At 31.3% G+C, this 19,691-nt stretch overlaps 1 protein-coding gene across 1 annotated transcript in view; it reads right to left on the reverse strand.

Moving 5' to 3' along the window:
- Positions 1-4,519: 4,519 nt before the first annotated feature.
- Positions 4,520-19,691, reverse strand: part of LOC111714304 (DNA fragmentation factor subunit beta) — an 18,556-nt gene continuing 3,384 nt past the window's right edge. The window contains exons 6-15 of the mRNA XM_023489386.1: positions 19,072-19,151; positions 18,618-18,780; positions 18,030-18,067; positions 14,757-14,915; positions 12,859-12,893; positions 12,636-12,688; positions 7,595-7,674; positions 7,078-7,147; positions 6,033-6,074; positions 4,520-4,935 (exon numbers count right to left, since the gene is read on the reverse strand). Of these exons, the coding sequence (XP_023345154.1) occupies positions 4,852-4,935; positions 6,033-6,074; positions 7,078-7,147; positions 7,595-7,674; positions 12,636-12,688; positions 12,859-12,893; positions 14,757-14,915; positions 18,030-18,067; positions 18,618-18,780; positions 19,072-19,151 (804 nt within the window). The 3' untranslated portion in view covers positions 4,520-4,851. The remainder of the gene's footprint in view (positions 4,936-6,032; positions 6,075-7,077; positions 7,148-7,594; positions 7,675-12,635; positions 12,689-12,858; positions 12,894-14,756; positions 14,916-18,029; positions 18,068-18,617; positions 18,781-19,071; positions 19,152-19,691) is intronic.

Consider the following 19,691-nt stretch of genomic DNA (forward strand, 5'->3'; position numbering starts at 1 on the left):
ACAGGGGCGCAACTAAGATAATTTAGGGAGGGGGGGGGGGGGGGCAATTAAATTCATATATTGATGAAAATTACATTACGGAAAAGTAAGAGAATTTTACTTCACAAACGGCTTCCGTGGATAAGTAAATTGTATAAAATGTATAAAATTGTATAAATTGTATAAAATTGTATATAATTGTATAAAATTTTATAAAATTGTATCATCTTTAAGATGAAAACTTTTTGTGAAAACTTTGTAGAGCGTGATGTTATTCTACTTTATTGTCTGCAAATGGGCAATGATTTTTTTTACAATTTATTTCTCAGAGGGTCACGCTATGAAAACTAAAAAATCAGTGACATTATGAAAAATGAAAGCTGTTTTGAACAAATATGATTTTTGGTCGTAAATTTGCATTTGTTGAGCTGCTTGCAAATATCAAATTGGAAAAGATTTGCTAGAATGTTCAAAATAGGATTTTGATAAACAATATAATACATTTTCATTAATTTCAATTCGAAACTTATACAATTTCAAATAACTGAAAATTGTTGTAAGATTTCTTTAGATAAAAATTAGTACAGTTAAATTGTTCTTAACAAAATATTTAATAAAATGCTTATTCAAAGTTGGGTTTAAAACGTAATTTTGTGCCATAGCAACAAATTACATACAAAATTGGATATTTCTTAAATCAATTTTATTTTATTATCGGTAAAATTGAACAAAATTTAATCAGTTTTTAACTTTTGACAATTCTATAACTTCATCAAAACCAAACGTTCTGATTTCTCTTTCTGCTAATAGTAAGATTGTAAAATTGTGATTAAAAAGTATAGAATTAAAAATTACGCAGATCATTAATATGTTGTATAAATTATAAATCTTGTTGACGTTTGTATTCTTGTATTAATTTGTAATCAATCTTGTATACATTTGTAAATTTGTTGTATAAATTATTAATCTTGTATACGTTTGTAATCATCAAATATTTGTAATCTTGTATATATCTGTAATCTTTTTGTATATGTATTCTTAGATATATCTGTAATCTTGTGTATATCTGTAATCTTGTATACATTTGTAATCTTGTACACAGTTGTAACATTATATACATTTAGAACCTTGGATACATTTGTAATCTTGTATATATTTTCAATATTGTATATATGTGTTATCTTGTATAATGTATATATATGTAATCTTGAATATATTTGAAATATGTATATATCTGTATTATTGAATAATGTATTTATATTTAATCTTGTAAATATTTGTAATATGTATATATCTGTATTCTTGTAAAATGTATTTATATTTAATCTTGTATAACAAAATAAGTATTCAAAACATGATTTTTTTTCACTCATCGAAATTTGTTTTCAAAAGTCTTGTATAGATCTGCAATCTTGTAGATATGTAAATGTAATCTGTACATATATTTGTAAAATTGTATTATATTTGTAATCACTTCATGAATAAATTGTCTCACAATTATAAAATTCCTTACGATAGCCTTTAAACCTTTCTATTGTCAACGATGAAGGAAGTATCCTATTTTTGCCCAAAAATTGATTATTTTTAGTTAAGGTTTCTTTGAAAAACGTGACTTTCGGATTTTTGCGGCAGAAGCGAGTTTAAGGATATCAATAGAATTTAAGACCTTTAAACAAATTCAAAAGATGCTTGTGTGAACCGGAAATACAGGTTGAAAAGCTGCTTATGTAAACCGGAAATACAGGTTGAAAAGATGCTTATGTAAACCGGAAATACAGGTTGAAAAGATGCTGATGTGAACCGGAAATGCAGGTTAAAAAGTTGCTGATGTGAACCGGGAATACAGGTTAAAAAGTTTCTTATGTGAACCGGAAATGCCACACACTGAACCAGAGTGTGAACCGGAAATACCACACACTGAACCAGACTCGTGGCACTCAGTTAAGATATTTTTAAGCTAGCATGTCTATATATCATAAAATAATGAATTTAAAATCTTTGTTTAGTATCTTAATTTTATTTCTAAAAGTTGATTTAAAGTTGATACGACTAACAGAATATTGAAGAATTTAGATTCCTTGCCGATGGAATTTCTGAAGTCTGAACCGGATCATATTCCAATATTATCTTGTAGTGTAAAAAATGCTTGGCTTCCAAGAAAACCTTAGCTTGAATACAAAATCAAGAAGAGGCAATAATGATTGATTTTACATCGAATATACCTAGGAAAGTAAATAAATTTCTCTTTCCATTTTTTGAAGAAATTTTAATTGTAAATTGCTGAACAGAGATGGCCGGGAAAACCAAGCAGACAACATTCAAACCTACATCCCCCCCCCAGATTACGAAAGAAATTCGTTTACGGCACTACTAATATATGGCATTTTGTATACTGTGTAGTGCTTTGCACTTAATTTTTGTAATGCTTCGCTAAAACAATCATCTCTAATGAATGTTTTTCCAATGAAAATTAATTAAATTCTTATTTTTTCAAAAAATATCGTTATTTAGTTAGTCCCACAGAAAATCGATTTCATTTGATAATTTTAGCAATATTTAATTTAAAACAGTTAAGTAAAATGCCCGCAAAAATGGGAATGCAAAGCTAAGCTAATTATTTATAATAAAAGTTTATTATTATTATGTTTTAGTTGAGAGATTTATTAGCAGCAGAGAGAGAGAGAGAGAGATTTATAAATATTGATTAGAGAGAGATATTATTTATATACAGGGTGTCCCACGAAACATGACAATAGCAAGACGACTTGAAAGTCGTCTTTGGTATTTGAATTTATTTGTGACATTTAGTCTTCTATCTACTTTAACATGTATGATTCTTGAAACAATTATCACATAACTCTCCTAGCCCTGGCATTTCCAAAAAGTGGTCTGCGTTTTTTGTGCTTTCAATATTACTGGAGATATAAAGAGTTTGGTTCAGATTTCAATTTTGTTAAATAAAAGCAAAATTGTCGAAATCTGAACGAAATTCTTCATATCTCGGGCAATATTGAAAGCACAAAAAAGGCAGACCACATTTTGGAAATGGCAGGACAAGGGAAATTTTGTGATTATTATCTCTAGAAATTTACTATTAAAATTAGGTTGACAAATAAACGCAGCAAATTATATCAAAAATCAAGACGACATTCAAGTCGTCCTGCATACTGTCATGTTTCGTGCGACACCCTGTAGAGAGAAGGATTCTTTAGCAGAGGATAATGTATGTCGATTAACTGGTAAATGATAAATCAAAAATAAGAATATAAGACACATGGATGACAGAAGGAACCGTACATTGCTGGGCAAGAAATTGAGAAATGAATTTTGTCTTTGTCATAGAATCAGATTTCCATAAAACCTGTATCTTTGCAACTTAATGTTATAAACCTTCGATATTCCAAACAATAAATTCTGTTAGATCAAATAATATTAGTTTGAAATATCAAAGGTTTATACCATTGCTCTTTTTAAAGATAAAAGAATTTGAAAATTTGAGTTCGCGGCAAAGCTAAAGACTCAATTTCCTTTGTTATAACCGCAATGACGATTTTGGATACAGGATTGCCCACAAAGGATGAGACTTCAGAGACGACTGTACGGAATTTGTAACTCGCATTTTCTAACCACTATATCTTTGCAACCTTACGGTGAATTAATAGTTTGAAATATCAAAGGTCTTGGAGAACAGGTTGCCAAGTTATAGGAATTGGAAAATCAGAGACCAGAGTGTGTGGCAAAAACTCAAATCCTTTGTTTCTTTCTCTGCTGAATCACATAAGCTATCTAAAGAATTCATTCAAGGCAAAAGACTTAGTTTGACTTAGTTTAAAGTCGTCTTTTCAGTCTCATCCTGTATGGGAAACCCTGTCAATCCTAGAACAAAACATTTGGCATAGGACCCCACAACATAAGGTCAAATTAAAAATGTTATATTTATTCATATTTGTTCTAAAATGGTTAAGTGATTTTTTTTACTTAGAATTATATCTAGATTCATTTAAATTTTTCTTCAACAACAAAGCATGATATATTTCAAATAAACCATCACAATTTACTGTGCAGTTTGGACCGTCTTAATTAGGGGAGGTTTATTTCAAGTTTTGAGTGGTTGAGCCTAATTATCAGATTCAAAAAAACAGATTATCTAAGAATTCTATTGTTCTCAAGATTTTTAGTTTTTACTTCTTAAACTCTGATTGAATAGACATCTTTAACATAGAACTCTTTTCATCTCGGAGCACGAAAATTATACCTTGAACAAGTTTATTGATTCATTTTTAAAATGGTTTATCATATATACAAATATAATATATATAAATATAAATACTACTAGCACAGTGGTTTACTTAAAGTACTAATACATTAAAAATACTAGCACACTGGTTTACTTAAAGTACTAATACATTAAAAATACTAGCACAGTGGTTTACTTAAAGTACTATTACATTAAAAATACTAGCACACTGGTTTACTTAAAGTACCAATACATTAAAAATACTCGCACAGTGGTTTACTTAAAGTACTAATACATTAAAAATACTAGCACAGTGGTTTATTTAAAGTACAAATTAATACAGCAAAAGGCACAATGGCTTGTTTGAAGTACAAATAAGATATAGATACAACAGTGGTAGGCGCTATTATCAATACGATGAAAACGACTTTTCTTTTGATTTTTGATAAACTTTTTTCAAATGACAACATTGCAAGTAAACTGAGAGAAGCTGTTAATTGACAGCTTCTAACTTCTATATGTTTTCATGTTTATGTTTATTTATTCTGTTAAAAATCTTGGTATAAATCAAAAATTAAAATCAAAAGTTGTGTTCATTGGATCGAAATATACAACAACGACTGTAGCACTGCGGTTTATTTGAAGTACAAAGCTTTGTTACATTTAGCAGACCCATGCTCCTGTTTGTCGTGGCAGACTATGTGAACAAGGCGAAGATTCTAAATAATAAAAAAATAATTTTTTATATATTAATAAAAAATTGGCTTAGGTCAAAACTTTTGCAATGGTATTTCCTGCAGAAAGCACTTATCCATATCTTTTGGAGTTATTAGGTTAATTATTAGGTTAATTATTAGGTTAATTATTAGGTTAATTGTTAGGTTAATTATTAGGTTAATTATTAGGTTAATTATTAGGTTAATTACCAAAATATTCTTTTTCCAAATGATATATGGTAAAAGTACAAGCCAGCTGTTTTTAACGGAATAAATGTTAATTCAAGTCTTTAAACTTTCCATTGATTTTAGCCTTTGTGCAATGTGCAATCCGTTACAAAAAAGTCTTCCGTTTTATTTTTTTTGCGTAAAGATCTGAATAATACATTTTATCCGCCTTTGCTTTTTCAGTTTAAGGCTTTTAAAAGTTCTCCCAGTAAGATTCATAATAAATATTAAACTTGAGATAAATCTTTTTGTGTTGAGTGTTTTTCCATGTTACTAAATATAACAAAGTTGGACAGTGGAATAGGAAATCTTTGCAATTAATGTCATAACAAAATCAATGCCTGATATATATATATATATATAACTAAACTATCAGAGTACTTCGCGCCCATTTTCTGTTTTAATTTATACTCAATTTATCAGCATTTTCTCCTTAAATTGTATTCAATTTTTCAAGATTTCAGCCGACGTTGAATTGAAACCGGTTTTTGGGGGATTTGAGACCGGCTTAAATTCATTAAATTCGGACACTGGGGGATTAATGTTTGAAATCTGATTAAATAAACCATGGCTGAAATTTATATATTCTAAAACTTGTGCCAATTTCACTCGAAAACTAACTTTGAACTTTAAAATTAAGATATGCATGATATTTAAGAATTTAAACTTTCTGAAAATTAGAACTGAAAGTATTTGGAATTTACAATTACAAATTTTAAAAAGTGATCGGCGAAAATCTCTAACTCTATTTAGTTTTAAATAGAAGTATAGGTTTTAAATCGAACTATTTTAATTTACTTTAAACCATTTCAAAGAATCCTGAATCTTCTCCATAATAAAGAGATAAATCATCAAATTAATAAAAAACAAACCTTTCGTGTGAATAGAAGAGAATAAAAGTATTCATTGTTAATCTGCATAATCATAATATTTCTTAATTAAATTATGTCCATCATCCCCCCCCCCCCCTTCTAGAAAAAGGCCTTAGAGAAAAGCATCGGGTTGAAATGCATGTTCATAGCCCAATTTTTCAAGGCTAGCACATTGAAAAAGTTAGATCAATGACTTTTATATTTTAGGTGCTGAGGAGGGTTGAAATTTTTTTTTTAAAAAGTATCTGTTTGTTTTAAACAAATATCAAATTGTGACACATGTTTCTACATCCATTTTTCAAGGGCTTTTCAAAATTATAGTTTTTAGATAGGTAGCTTTAGTCATAATAAAAGTTATGGGCTATTTTAGATTTTTCAACACAGACCGGGCTTTTTACCGCCCTGCACGGTGCACCCTACCCTATGCATAAAAAAATTATTTTACAAAAAACATCCTTTAACTTTCTTTTTATCAAAATTCAAAGAATTTCACGGTGATAGTGTCAAAAATGAGAGTGCTCTGAGGCAAAAAGAGTCGACCCCNTTAATTTGTTTTCTTCTAGAATAACAGATTATTAAATTACAGATGAGTTTTCCTTTTAAAAAGAAATCAAAAAATATGAATGAAGAATAAATAGAAGTTAGTTCATAATTACATGGATTTCTCATAATTGAAAAAAGAAAACTTAAGTTGCCCTTTTTCATAGAGACTTAATTAAAAAATTTCCTTGTTGATGCCAAAAATTGAACCTTTTTACACAGAGGATTGAAAAAAAAATGAAATTATTTGTAGGCTAATCTATAAATTAACACTTAAAGATTACGAAAACAATGTATTCTAATCTTCGATAAAACAAAAATAAAATATTTTGAGGATTTACAATTTTTTATTTTCATGGATTTTCAAGATTTTTGAGACAACTTTTAGTTACTCTGAGCATCCATAAAAACCTTCCCCGGGGTCATGTGAAGTTTTGACATTTAAATTTAAAAACAAACAGACATTCAGACGAAGCAAAGTATATTTTGAAGATGAAATATGTTCCTTAAGTTTTTTCTTTGATTTTTCCAAAGTTTCTACAGCTTCTATCATGCTAGGGACAATACTGCGGGATCTTAAATAAAATATATCAATATATAAATTCAGAATCATTTCACAACTTTCATATTTTCTAGAACCTTAAACAAATTTTAATTTTTCATATCTTAAAATGTTTTACGATAAAAACTGAAAGAATAATAAATTTAATCAAACAGCGCCATATTCAATTCAAAAAAAGTAAATTAAAAACAAGAAAAACAATGGCATCGATTTTATTATAATAATTTTAATTGTAACTGTTCTAATTAAAAATATATCCTTTATAAAATTTTAGATAAATATTAGTGCGTATACAGTTAGGGGGAGAAATAAAAACTATGGTTTCTTTGAGGGGTCAAGTCAGTTAACACAGGGGGCGGAGGCATCCCTTGAATGTTAAGTCCCCCTCGGACATATTCATTTACAACAGTCAACGTTACAAACGTAAGAATCATGATATGTATGAAATGTGAAATATCACCTCTCTATGACATGATCTAGATTCCAGGTTGAGAAGAGTATTCTGTGTTCCCTACTCCTATATGGGTTTATCTCATGAACCTGCATCAAGCAAAATCAAAAATTTGTATTTAAAAAGGTCGCTGAACTTTCGATCAAATCCTCATGAATCTTTAACTTTGAATCGGCGATTATGAGCTACCCAGCTCAAATTCATTAAAGTCGGTCAATGGATCCAAGCAATAGAGACTCAAGCCTCTGGAGCCACTCTACCCCTATCCTTTAGAATATATAGTACATAAGAAATGTATACAAATTTTTTGAAAAAATATTTAATATTTTAGCAGAGATGCAATATTTAGATAACACTGCATAACCATAAATTAGAGATTAAATATTTTCTTTTAAACATTTTATTTATTACTTATATAAAATATATTCTAACGTTTAGGGGAAGCGCCAGGTCATTTTAAATACTCATCTGCGGTTACGGAGGCTTGGAGACCATTTTGCGGGGCTCATGGCGGCCCTGCACACCCTCCCTCAATTAAGTCGAGCCTCTCTTGAGTTTTCACTCCAAGAATTTGTCCAGTTAGGAATTTTAGATTTTTTGGGGGTTAATTTTTTGCTGAAACTTTATTGGCTGTTCACAATGAACCAAACTTACATATCACACAAGCATCTATTAGGAGTTTATCAATTACTTAGTTAGTAGAAAGCAGTCCAGGTCTCAACAGCCCCTCTCTCTGAGAGAAAGCATGCAAAATGCTTGCAGAATATATTCAGGACTAGTGTCGCAACCCTTATATAACCTTTATGCAGTCAACGAGTATGGGTCAGGGGGAGGATTGTTCAGTTAGCTGTACTATACACTTACTACTGTTTACTAATATTGATATACTATAGGTTAGGCCAGAATCAACTTATAATAAACAAATATGCAGTACGCTCTCGGTATAGTTTATGGCCTATGAAATAAGTAAAGGATTAGCGTACATCATCACTCTATACACTTTAACCTCGTTGGTATGGGTTTACACCCTTTGATAATGGTATATGTCAAAGTCTACTACAGTCAACGAGTATGGGTTCAAGCCCTTTACTAATGGTAGATGTCAAAGTCTACTAAAGTAAATAAGAACAGGTTAAAACCCTTTGATAATGGTGAATGTCAAAGTCTACTACAGTTAACGAGTATGGGTTTACACCCTTTGCTAATGGTAGATGTCAAAGTCTACTACAGTCAACGAGTATGGGTGCACACCCTTTAAAAATGGTAGATGTCAAAGTCTACTACAGTCAACGAGTATGGGTTCACACCCTTTGCTAATGGTAGATGTCAAAGTCTACTACAGTCAACGAGTAAGGGTGTACACCCTTTGATAATGGTGAATGTCAAAGTCTACTACAGTCAACGAGTAAGGGTGTACACCCTTTGATAATGGTGAATGTCAAAGTCTACTACAGTCAACGAGTATGGGTTCACACCCTTCGGTAATGCTAGATGTCAAAGTCTACTAAAGTCACTGAGTAAGGGTTCGCACCCTTTGCTAATGGTATATGTCAAAGTCTACTACAGTCAACGATTATGGGTTCACACCCTTTGCTAATGGTGGATGTCAAAGTCTACTGAATGGGTTCACACCCTTTGCTAATGGTGGATGTCAAAGTCTACTGAATGGGTTCACACCCTTTGCCAATGGTGGATGTCAAAGTCTACTACAGTCAACAAGAATACATTGCTACTTTTGCTGAATCAATATGTATTGTATAAGTTCAATGAATGAATTCCTGAAAATGTTTTGATTATTTGAGTGCTGACTAAGTATCTACTTGTTAAGGCACAATGAATGTTTATTCAGTTGATATTTCAATATAAACAGTTTGTTTCAACAAATACCGGTCAGAACAAAGTAATTGTAACATTATATTTTCAATTTGCTCATATTAAATTTACTTTTGTGTTTTGCTAAACCATCATGCATTATTATTTTGTATTTTATGTTTGAAAATAAATACTATAACTATAACTTCTTTCAGCCTGAAACAAAGCACTGTTGTACGGATGGCTCCATATAATAGTATAAGTAATAAACAATAAACCAAATAGTTTGTACTTTTCAAATCCTAAATGTAAGGAAGAATTTTCGGAACTGTCTGACTCACTTGAAAGAAACTTAACACATCTCAAGTCATAATTTTCAAATTCATAAATATTTGCAGCCTGATGGTGTATAACCCTTATTTTTTAACTTTGACTATTTGATCTAGTATATCAAAGATCTACGATCAGAGCCTGCGATTTAAAAATTTTGGCTCGAGTCGTAATTCCTTAAACCCGACTTTAAGACCCACTTTTCGACCCAACTCTGACGACAGCTTGTGTTACGTGATTGACAGCTGCATGATCTTCCGCTCGACTTAAGAAGTTAGGCCCAATGAAAATAAAACCGACCTTGGTTGGTTTTAATGGAGAATAAGGCTAAATGTTGTTGAGTCTATTCTCATAAAAACCAATTACTTCCATGAAAATCCACCAAAAAGAATATTAAACCGGTTTTTTGAACTCAACTCTGTGGAAAATGAGATTATTAACAACTTAGACCTGAGCCGTATTTTCCCGAGTTTTTAAAATCGCGGGCTCAGAGTCGAAGATCTTGCAGCTGTCAATTACGTGACCAAAGCTGTCGTCAGAGTTGGGTCGAAGATTGGGTCTTAAAGTCGGGTTTAAGGAATTACGGCTCGAGCCGAAGTTTTTAAATCCGGGCTCAGGTTGCAAAGGTCAAAGGATTAGATAATTAAGTTTGAGGCAAGCACTTTAAGAACCAGTTTTTTTATTGATATTCTTTGGTTCCGAATCTGGATCCAGAGAGCAACAATGTTTCGGATACCAAGATGATCATCAGTTATAAGGTAGATTTCTTAGAAAGTAGTGATGGGCAAAAAATTGGTTTATTCTTTAATACAGAGTTAAAGGTTTTCGACTTTTAAAAGATTCCATAAAAATTTGAGATGTTTTACTAATTTCAAAATTGTTTGTTTTAAAAATTTGGCAAATATTGACCATCAGAGAAGATACAAGCAAAACATAATCGAAATGGACCGTTTTAAAACCTTATTTTTTTGTTAATTTTTTCCTTTATTTTTTTTAGGATAATATTTTTGCATGCTTTTAAAATAGCAAACTTTTACAAAGTACAGTTTTGAAATGTTAAAATCTTATTTTATTCCCATCCCTATTTGCGAGAAGAGATTAATTCGAGGAGGAATTAATCTATCTCTCTTTCAATGTTTTTGTTTAGTAGATAAATGAACATACTAAACTCATAACTAGTATAAAACGTACTAATATTTATGTGTTAGCTATAGCTGGAAAAGCCATGTTTTTTTTCCTATTCAAAATTCGTGTTTTTTTCGTGTGTTTTTAAAATTCAATGGGCAACGCAAATAAAATAAAATATCAAACCTAACTACTAAAGTGGATCGCCCCCCCCCCCCCGAGAAATTAAAAAAGACGAAAAATACTTAAAACGACTTGATTTTTTTAAAAGTAAACTTAGATTCCAAGATTTTACTCTCAAATAATTGTGCGACTCATTAAAAATTGAAACTTTTACAAAACAAACTGTGCAACAAGGGCATTAAAAATTAATAAAAAAACGCATTTAACATGCAGTTTGTAAGAATTCTGTCAAATATAAAAGGAGTGCAGAAAAATAAGCTGGAAATATATATTTTTCAAAAAAACACTCAAGAACATTGAATTACATTATTCATTTTCTATTGTAAATATAAAAGAAAGAAGAACAATTTTTTTGTGTGAAAATTAACGAACTAAATTTAATATCACAGAGATCCGAGCCCGCGATTTAAAAACTTCAGCTCGAGCCGTAATTCCTTAAACCCGACTTTAAGACACAATCTTCGACCCAACTCTGACGACAGCTTGTTTCACATGATTGACAGCTGCAAGATCTTCGGCTCGACTTAAGGAGTTCGGCTTAATGAAAATAAAACCGACCTTAGTAGGGTTTAGTGGAGAATAAGGCTCAATGTTGCGTCTTGTTCTCATAAAAACTGGGAATGCGTCAATTCCTACCATGAAAATCCGCCAAATAGAATATTAAACCGGTTTTTAAACTCAACCCTGTGGAAAATAAGATGCAGCTTGAATCCGAAAGCTCAAGCCGCAAATAAGGCCCAACGAATGCTTAGACCCGAGCCGTATTTTCTGAATTTTTTAAATCACGGGCTGGACAGATTTAAAAATGATGAATCTGCTTTCAAGTTTCGCTAATTAAAGTTGCTAATTAAAGGGACTGAAAAAGAAAAATGAGAGGGGGTATAGGTTGCTAATTAAAGGGACTGTAAAGGAAGAATGAAAGGGGGTATAGGTTGCTAATTAAAGGGACTGTAAAGGAAGAATGAAAGGGGATATATCCTGAAATCTGAGAATCTCAGGACTTGAACGATACCAATAAAACATCTATCTGATGTTCCTGTCTCGAGAAATTAATATAAAACTGTGTCAAAATTATACCAAAACGGGCATATGCCAGATTTTGTATAAAAGTTGTAGTATTAAACAGATCATATTCAACAAATACGCAAACAATCTGAAAACGACGATATCTCAGGTTTGTTCCTATTATAATATTATAATTTTTATTTTGCATTTTTAATAGATATAATTGATATTATAATTACATATGGACCTATTACGTCACCAATGGCTGAAGTTCTTGTGACGTAATACGGGACTATACAGACTATATGTAATTATATTATTAATTATATCTATTAAAAATGCAACAAAAAATTGTAATAGGAGAAATTAAAGAAAAATGGCTTGCATGCATTTCGAAATCAACAACATCCTTTAATTGGCAGCAAAAGTTGGATGGCTACCAAACAAGCGACAAAAAATCGCTCATATTCAACAAAAAATCGCAGTCATCCAGTATTTTCTGACAATTAAGCGTTTTTTTCTTTTATTTGGAATTCATCCTTCTTTTGCTGCAAATAAGCGATTTTCTTACTATCGTAATTTCGAGCCTTTTTACCTGATTTTTTTCTCCTGCTGCTGAATAGGAGCACCGTGGTTCCCGGTATAAGCCTTAGTAATAACGTTGTAAACAACGTGACAAATTTATTTTAAAAGTTTTGCTAAATAAAATTATTAATTTGATTAATAGATCAAAAAATGTTGTTTTATATACGTTGATACAAAAATCAAACTAAAATGTTAATTTTCTAAAAATTTTAATTAAGAAGTTTAAAACTTTCCTTCGCATTTGAATAAGCCCGCACTGTCACAAATTCTGAAACAAAAAGAAATGATGTTGCGTGGAATTTTTTTAGAAAATTACCGATTCCGAAAAGAACCGTTCAGTTTAAACACAGTAACTGAACGGGAAAAAATACCAACTTAAAAGAATTGACAAACAATTATTTTTAAAAAAACTTTAAAATATTCAAAGTTTAAATTCTGAAAAACAATATTTTCCTGCTTTAGTTTTATTTAAAATAATAATAAAAATTTCGTGAATTCTTTTTTTGTGGAAAACTAATATATTATGGGAAAAAAATATTTTACTGAAAATAACTTCTCCATCACAGTGATTCAAGGGTTAATAACTATCACGTAGAAATTGATGAGTTTTTTTACAAAAAAATCATGTTTTAGCCACAAACTTAGATTATTTAATCCTTATTTCTTTGTAACCCGATGTCATACACCTTTGATATTTAAAACTATAAATTCTATTAGATAAAATAAAATAAGTTTGAAATATCAAAGGTCAACATCAGGTTGCAAAGATAAAGTGAATAGACATTTTTTAATTTGTGGCAAAAACTCAATTCCTAAGTTATTTTTTTATTTTCATATTTTTACAAATTACAATTTGTAAGCGACTCGTAAATGTTAACTGTGTTGTCTGTGTTATCTGCATACCCCCCCCCCACAGAAAGGGTAATATGTAATTCTGAAGATAGTTGATAAAGCAATTTGTATTTCTATATTCTGAATTTGATTAGCACGCTCCTCCACACGATTATGTAAGCTCATCATGAAGCTGACTTTGCCAATTTTTCTACAGGATTATACCCCCCCGGATTCAAATTAGTAGAATCTGCTGCATTATTCATATATCCTGCAGTAATCTAAAAAAAAGGTTCAAAAAGATCTCCATAGCCTAATACTGTATTCAGGTAGGTTCAAGCACTCCCTAGGACAAGTACTACCATGCCAAATTGCTGATCCCTCTCAGAAAGTTTTGATTAAGATTCCATAGTACAGGGGTTTCTGAGTTCCACTATATCTGCTCGTGAAGTAGGATAAGGTTGGAGGTTTAGGAAGTAGATCTAGAGATCTTCTTGCAGAAAATCCCTGTTTTTTTTCCTCTGGTTTTATACATCTTTCCTATGTGTATGCAGAATTAGGATACATTATCCCATTATCACACTAGATCTGCATCGTAAATACAGCTGGGGAATTGTCCCTTTATCATTAGCATATGTGATCAGAGATTTTCCATGAGGGCTACATTTGCTGAGTAGGTTAGGTACAAAGTCGGATGTGTGTATAATGTACTGCTAGAATGCTTTAGGACTCTTTTTAAATATTCTTCCTCTTTTTGATTATTACTCTTTCCTGTTTATGTATTCCAGCATTTCAGGATACAGCTTTCTCAGCACCTAGGCTTGAATAAGACAGCTTGGGAGAGAGAAGTCTTACAAAGACTATAATCTAGGATGAACTGAGAAAATGATGAGTAATTTGCCAATTTCTTCAAAAAGATCAAAACAACTTTTTATGTAAGTGTCTATGGCTAGAAAAAGACTATAAGTAAATTAGCGATAGTTAAAATCAAAGGCTAAGAGTTGTGTTACTTTAAAATCGACCCAGTCTTTAAAAATGATGCAAATGTGTATAGCAGTCTGGATCTATATGTATAGCAGTCTGGATCTATGTGTATAGCAGTCTGGATCTATGTGTACAGCAGTTTGGATCTATGTGTATAGCAGTCTGGATCTAGAGGGATCAAGCATTTATCCTTAAATTTAAAAGTGCCCACAGCCAACATTAGATATCGAGATCAAGCATTCAAAATTAACATTACCTCACAAAAGAGTTCCGACTTCTGATAGTTTTAGTTTTAATTATAAAATAAATATTAGACCTGTTAATCTGCTGAGCAGATCTTTGGAACATTTCTCCATGGAACCCGTTCCCCTTCAGTTCCAGGCGGAAACTTTCACAAATTTTCTGGAACATTTCCCGCGCTTTCATGGAACCCTTCCATTCCTTGAGCTGGAGTTCAGCACGGGATAAGTATCCCCTAAATTAGAGATTAGACAGTGGGATACATAAAACTGTGGATATGGAAGACGACTGTAAATCTCCAGTTATAATTTCAAATAGACCAATGAACAAAAACAAAGCAATTGTACAGTGTGTACACGGACTTATTTCACATAATTAGTTGATTTTCAACCTACTGGTAACACTTGCTGCAAAACGGCATAAATAATACAAATGTCGTCTTCATATTCCACATTTTACTGGGTCCCACTGTACCATATATACATATATTACTCGAAATAGTGACACTGCGTGATCCATTGGTCTTCTGATAACTAAATATTTTATATAAATTATAAATTATAATTTCACGGCTTTTAAAAAATAGTTTAAGTGGATTTCTTAAAAAATTTTAATCCAAAGTGTAAGGTTAGCAAACAGTATCAAAAACTATAAATATTAACCCTATCCCTGCTGGGGTACTTGAAAACCAGGATACGCTGGGGGGGTCAATTTGACCCCCCCCTCTAAATCCCATGTTTTATGTCCAAATATGACAAATGATACATCATTAGAAAGCTCTTGTGCTCTACTTTTAGAATCTGCAAAAAAAAATTGCAAATTTGCGAAAATTGAATTTTTTATCGCAAAATCCAGTTTTATAGTAAAAATGTTTGCAAAAAAAATTTGTCCAAAAAATGACAAATTATACATTTTTGAAAAGCCCTTGACCATGCCATTTCAAATATGCAAAAAGTTTTGCAAAATTTTAATTAACCTGATTTTTAATCAAGAAAAACTAAAAATGTGCAAATTTCCTTTGACAGGTTGTTTGCAAAAAATTTGCAATTTTTTCTCGCAAAACTTGTGCAATCCGTTTCCTTATGTCATAGGCTTTCCAAAAAGCTAAATTTTATCAAAATCTGACAAGTGAAAGTGGGTCAAAACAAAGATTTAGTTTGTTACAGGCAAAAGCAGTCATTCAGGCAGTGTGCCTGAGGACTCAGGCAGTTAGTAATAAAGCCCGGTTTTAGGCCTAAAGGGAGGGCTTTGGGTATGTAAGAAAAGTCAGAAAATTTCAACAGCCTCAGACCAATACTTTTTGAGTTATGTAAAAAAAACTACAGGGGGGGGGGTCAAATTGACCCCCCCCCCCAGCGGGAATAGGGTTAAACAGGCTTTTCTCTAAAGTAAGTGTTTCTAAATTTTTCTTTAGACATAGTTTATTGAATTGAACAGATCTCGGAAATGATTCAATTTCGATAACAAATCAAATTTTAAAGATGAATTCAATATTGTTCGTTGTAAGAAAGATTATTTTCAGGAAACTTGAAGAAAAAATCTTTTTAAAAACTTATCTTACAAAGAAATCTACAAAATTTAATCATATTTTAATTTTATTTTCTTATAAAACTGTACTTAAGTATATGAGTTTTCGATGGGAGAACGCGGCCGTTATAAATTTTCAATTTTTTGCATTTCGATCCTACAACTTAATGTGTTTCCCCCCTGAGATAGTCGCAGAGTAATCAGAAAGGTTATAATTAAAGTTTCAATATTTTCAAAAGTTAAATTTATTCATACGCCATTTATATCACTTACATCTATGGGCGGCATTTCCTCAGATTTGAAACAATTTTGGGTAAATTTCAACTTTCAAAAAATATCCTTCTTGCTGCATGTTTTTATATGAATACCGTGTGACCCAAAGTTGTATTATACAACCTTGGTGTGACCCCATTCAATACCTAGATACACCCATAAAGGATGAGGCTTCAAAGACGACTTTACAGATTAGATTCAGCCATTTTCTTACATTCGTGATTCTCGATTTTTAATTTCTTTGCCAAATCATTTATAGAACTTATAAAAGATGAAGAAACGTAAGAAATTAAGGTCGCCATTAAAGAGAAATTAAGGTCGTCATTAAAGAGAAATTAAGGTCGTCGTTAAAGTGTCTTCTTCGTGGGTAACTCTGTTTTGCCCATCTATTATATCCGGTAGTATGCTTTATTAGATAGGGAACCCAGCTTTGTCTAGAAACTAAAATTGCTCTAAAATATTTAACCCACTTAACTTAAACGTTTTAAACCAAGCTAAGAACATTCCCCTGGTTCTAATAAGTTCCTCAGTCAAAATTTTAGAGGTTCCAAAGTTCTAATCGCAACAGACAAACAGAGATTACTACTTTATATATTTACTAGGCTTATAAACAAGGAATGCGGAAGCCACTTTTGCAGAGAAACTGCGCATGAAAAAAAACAGTTTAGAGAAAAAAAAACATGGATACATAATTCGTACTAGATCAAACAAAGCTTTTAAGGATATGGATGTAAATTAGGCGCTTTTAACTTTTAATTGAACTGACACTTGGCAGCCGTAGTACATATGAATTTCTGAGCCTGGTCAACCTTTCCAGTTCAAGTTTGTACTGCACCTAGCTCTATGGACAGGAATAGCCGGTGCAACAAGGTTGACACGGTCAGACTTTATGCTTCATATAGAATGAATTTTCTTTTACTAAAGGGGGAGAGGTGCGTGATTGTGGTTTTATATGTGAGCCTCTTCTCTTTGTATGATATAAAACAAAAACAAAAAAAGTTTGCTGATTTCATAATATTTTTTCGCGCATTTTCAAAATTTTACAAAAATGAAAAACTTTTGCACAGAATTTTTTGTAATTTGGAGCATGCATAACCATTCCCAGGGGTCATGTGAGGTCCCACACAAAATTTGGGCCCGATCTGTTGAGCCGTTTTGACGATTTTGGATACAAACGAACAGACAGACACTCAAACAGACAAGCAAAGTATCTATATTATAAGCTTTTAGGACACTTCGCGCTATCTTTCCTTTTTATTGTGAGCATGTTCATTTTGTGTACATTGTAAAACAAAAACAAACAAAAAATTCGCGGATTTAAAAAAAAAAAATCGTGGATTTTCGAATTTTCAAAAATAGAATTGTGATGAAGGCAAATTTTTGAAAATTCGATCATCCATAACCTTCCATGGGGTCACGCGAGGTTCCACAATAAATTTGGGCCCGATCGGTTCAGCCGTTTTGACGTTTATTGGATACAAACGGACAACCAGACAAGCAAAATATATATATATATATATAGAATAAATGGATATAACTAGATATTTACCTTATTCTTGCCTGACAGTTTCTGTACATAAACTCCTCCTAAATAAACAAGATTTATAAATTCAATAACAAATAACCTTGATCATTAAAAAAAAACGTAAATTCAAGTGAATAAGATATCTTTTTTCTCTGGCTAAAAATATATATTTTTCATGGATGGAAATTGTCAAAATTTAATACTCATAATAATAAAAAACGATTTAATTTCATTTAACTCTTTAAATGAAATTGAAATCGCGTCGCCAATCCTTGATTTTTTTTCTAAACAATTCTGTTAGAATATAAAATGTTAACTGTTCAAATACCTTCTTCAAAAAATTATTTATATCTGAAGGATCACTGGAGAGCTTTGTTAAAACAGCTCTAAAATGTCAAAGCTAAGTTAACAACTCTTAAAATAAATTTTACTGAAGAAAAATACACGATTTATTTGAAAAAAATGCACTGCTGATATGAAGAGTTGATAAAATCTTTCATCCTTTTGATCTTTGATCTATGAATTTCAATCTTTTTCAATTTATTCTAAACCTCGGATATCAAATGAAACATAAAACGCTAAAAATAAAAACAAAATAAAAAACTTGTTTTCCTTTGTTTTAGCTCGGGTATTGAGGTCTCCGAACCAATCAGGATCCTCGTCACGTGTACTGCAACAAAACAATAACAGCCAAAATAACGAGGGAGGGAAGGCAAGTCTCATCATCTTACCATCCGAGCCGAAGGGGTTTTTAGGCCCCAAAAGATGCTGAGCCCTCCCGTTAAATAATAATAATAATAATAATAATAATAATAATAATAATAAAAATCACTTAAAACATCTTATATTAATCTCGACAATTTTCCAAATGAATGGACAAAAATACTTTTTTTTAATTAAAACCTTTTTCCTTCAGTAAAATATTTTATTGTGCGGAAATGTTCATAAAGAAATAAGATATTCTTCACCAAATGGTGGTAATATTATTTTTCTACACAGTCTGCGCCAGAATAACAGGAAGACGACCCGTCAAAAAAAGAGGAAGACGACTTGTCGATAATTAAACGGTGTAATAATTCTTAAAGTTCCATCCCTGATTTCTGTGTACTTTGTCTCAAAATCTTCTCGCATAAACTCGAGAACTTCCTGAAAATGTTTAAACTGTACAAAGAACATCCAGAGCCCAAAACTTAAGACTGAGTATCGTAATGAAACCCAGTTTCGTAATTGAGGTCAGACAAATTTGTAGAAACCAATATTTTTGTTAATAAATACTATTTAATGTAATTTCTTTACATTTTCTGATTTCTTAAACTAAAATCTACGCAAATGTATACACCCCAAAAAAGAAACACAAGAGTTTCGCTCAGGTGTCCGAACAATACAGTTTGGGAAGTCCAAAAGGCAAAATTAACGTTAGACTGTTTTCATTCATTAAACAATTATCATTTAAAAAAACTAGATAAAATTGTTTATTTGCCTAAAAAAGGTTGTGGTTTCAAAAAAAATTGTCATCCGTTGCTTTAACAATTACTGTAATTTTGAAAATTGGTTTCACTTACGAAAACCTCGTTTTCTGTTGGACATCATTAACATCATTAACATCATTAACATAATTAACATCATTAACATCATTAACATCATTAACATCATTAACATCATTAACATCATTAACATCATTAACAT

Source organism: Eurytemora carolleeae, unplaced genomic scaffold (assembly GCF_000591075.1).
Source record: "Eurytemora carolleeae unplaced genomic scaffold, Eaff_2.0 scaffold569, whole genome shotgun sequence".
NCBI classification, from domain to species: domain Eukaryota; kingdom Metazoa; phylum Arthropoda; class Copepoda; order Calanoida; family Temoridae; genus Eurytemora; species Eurytemora carolleeae.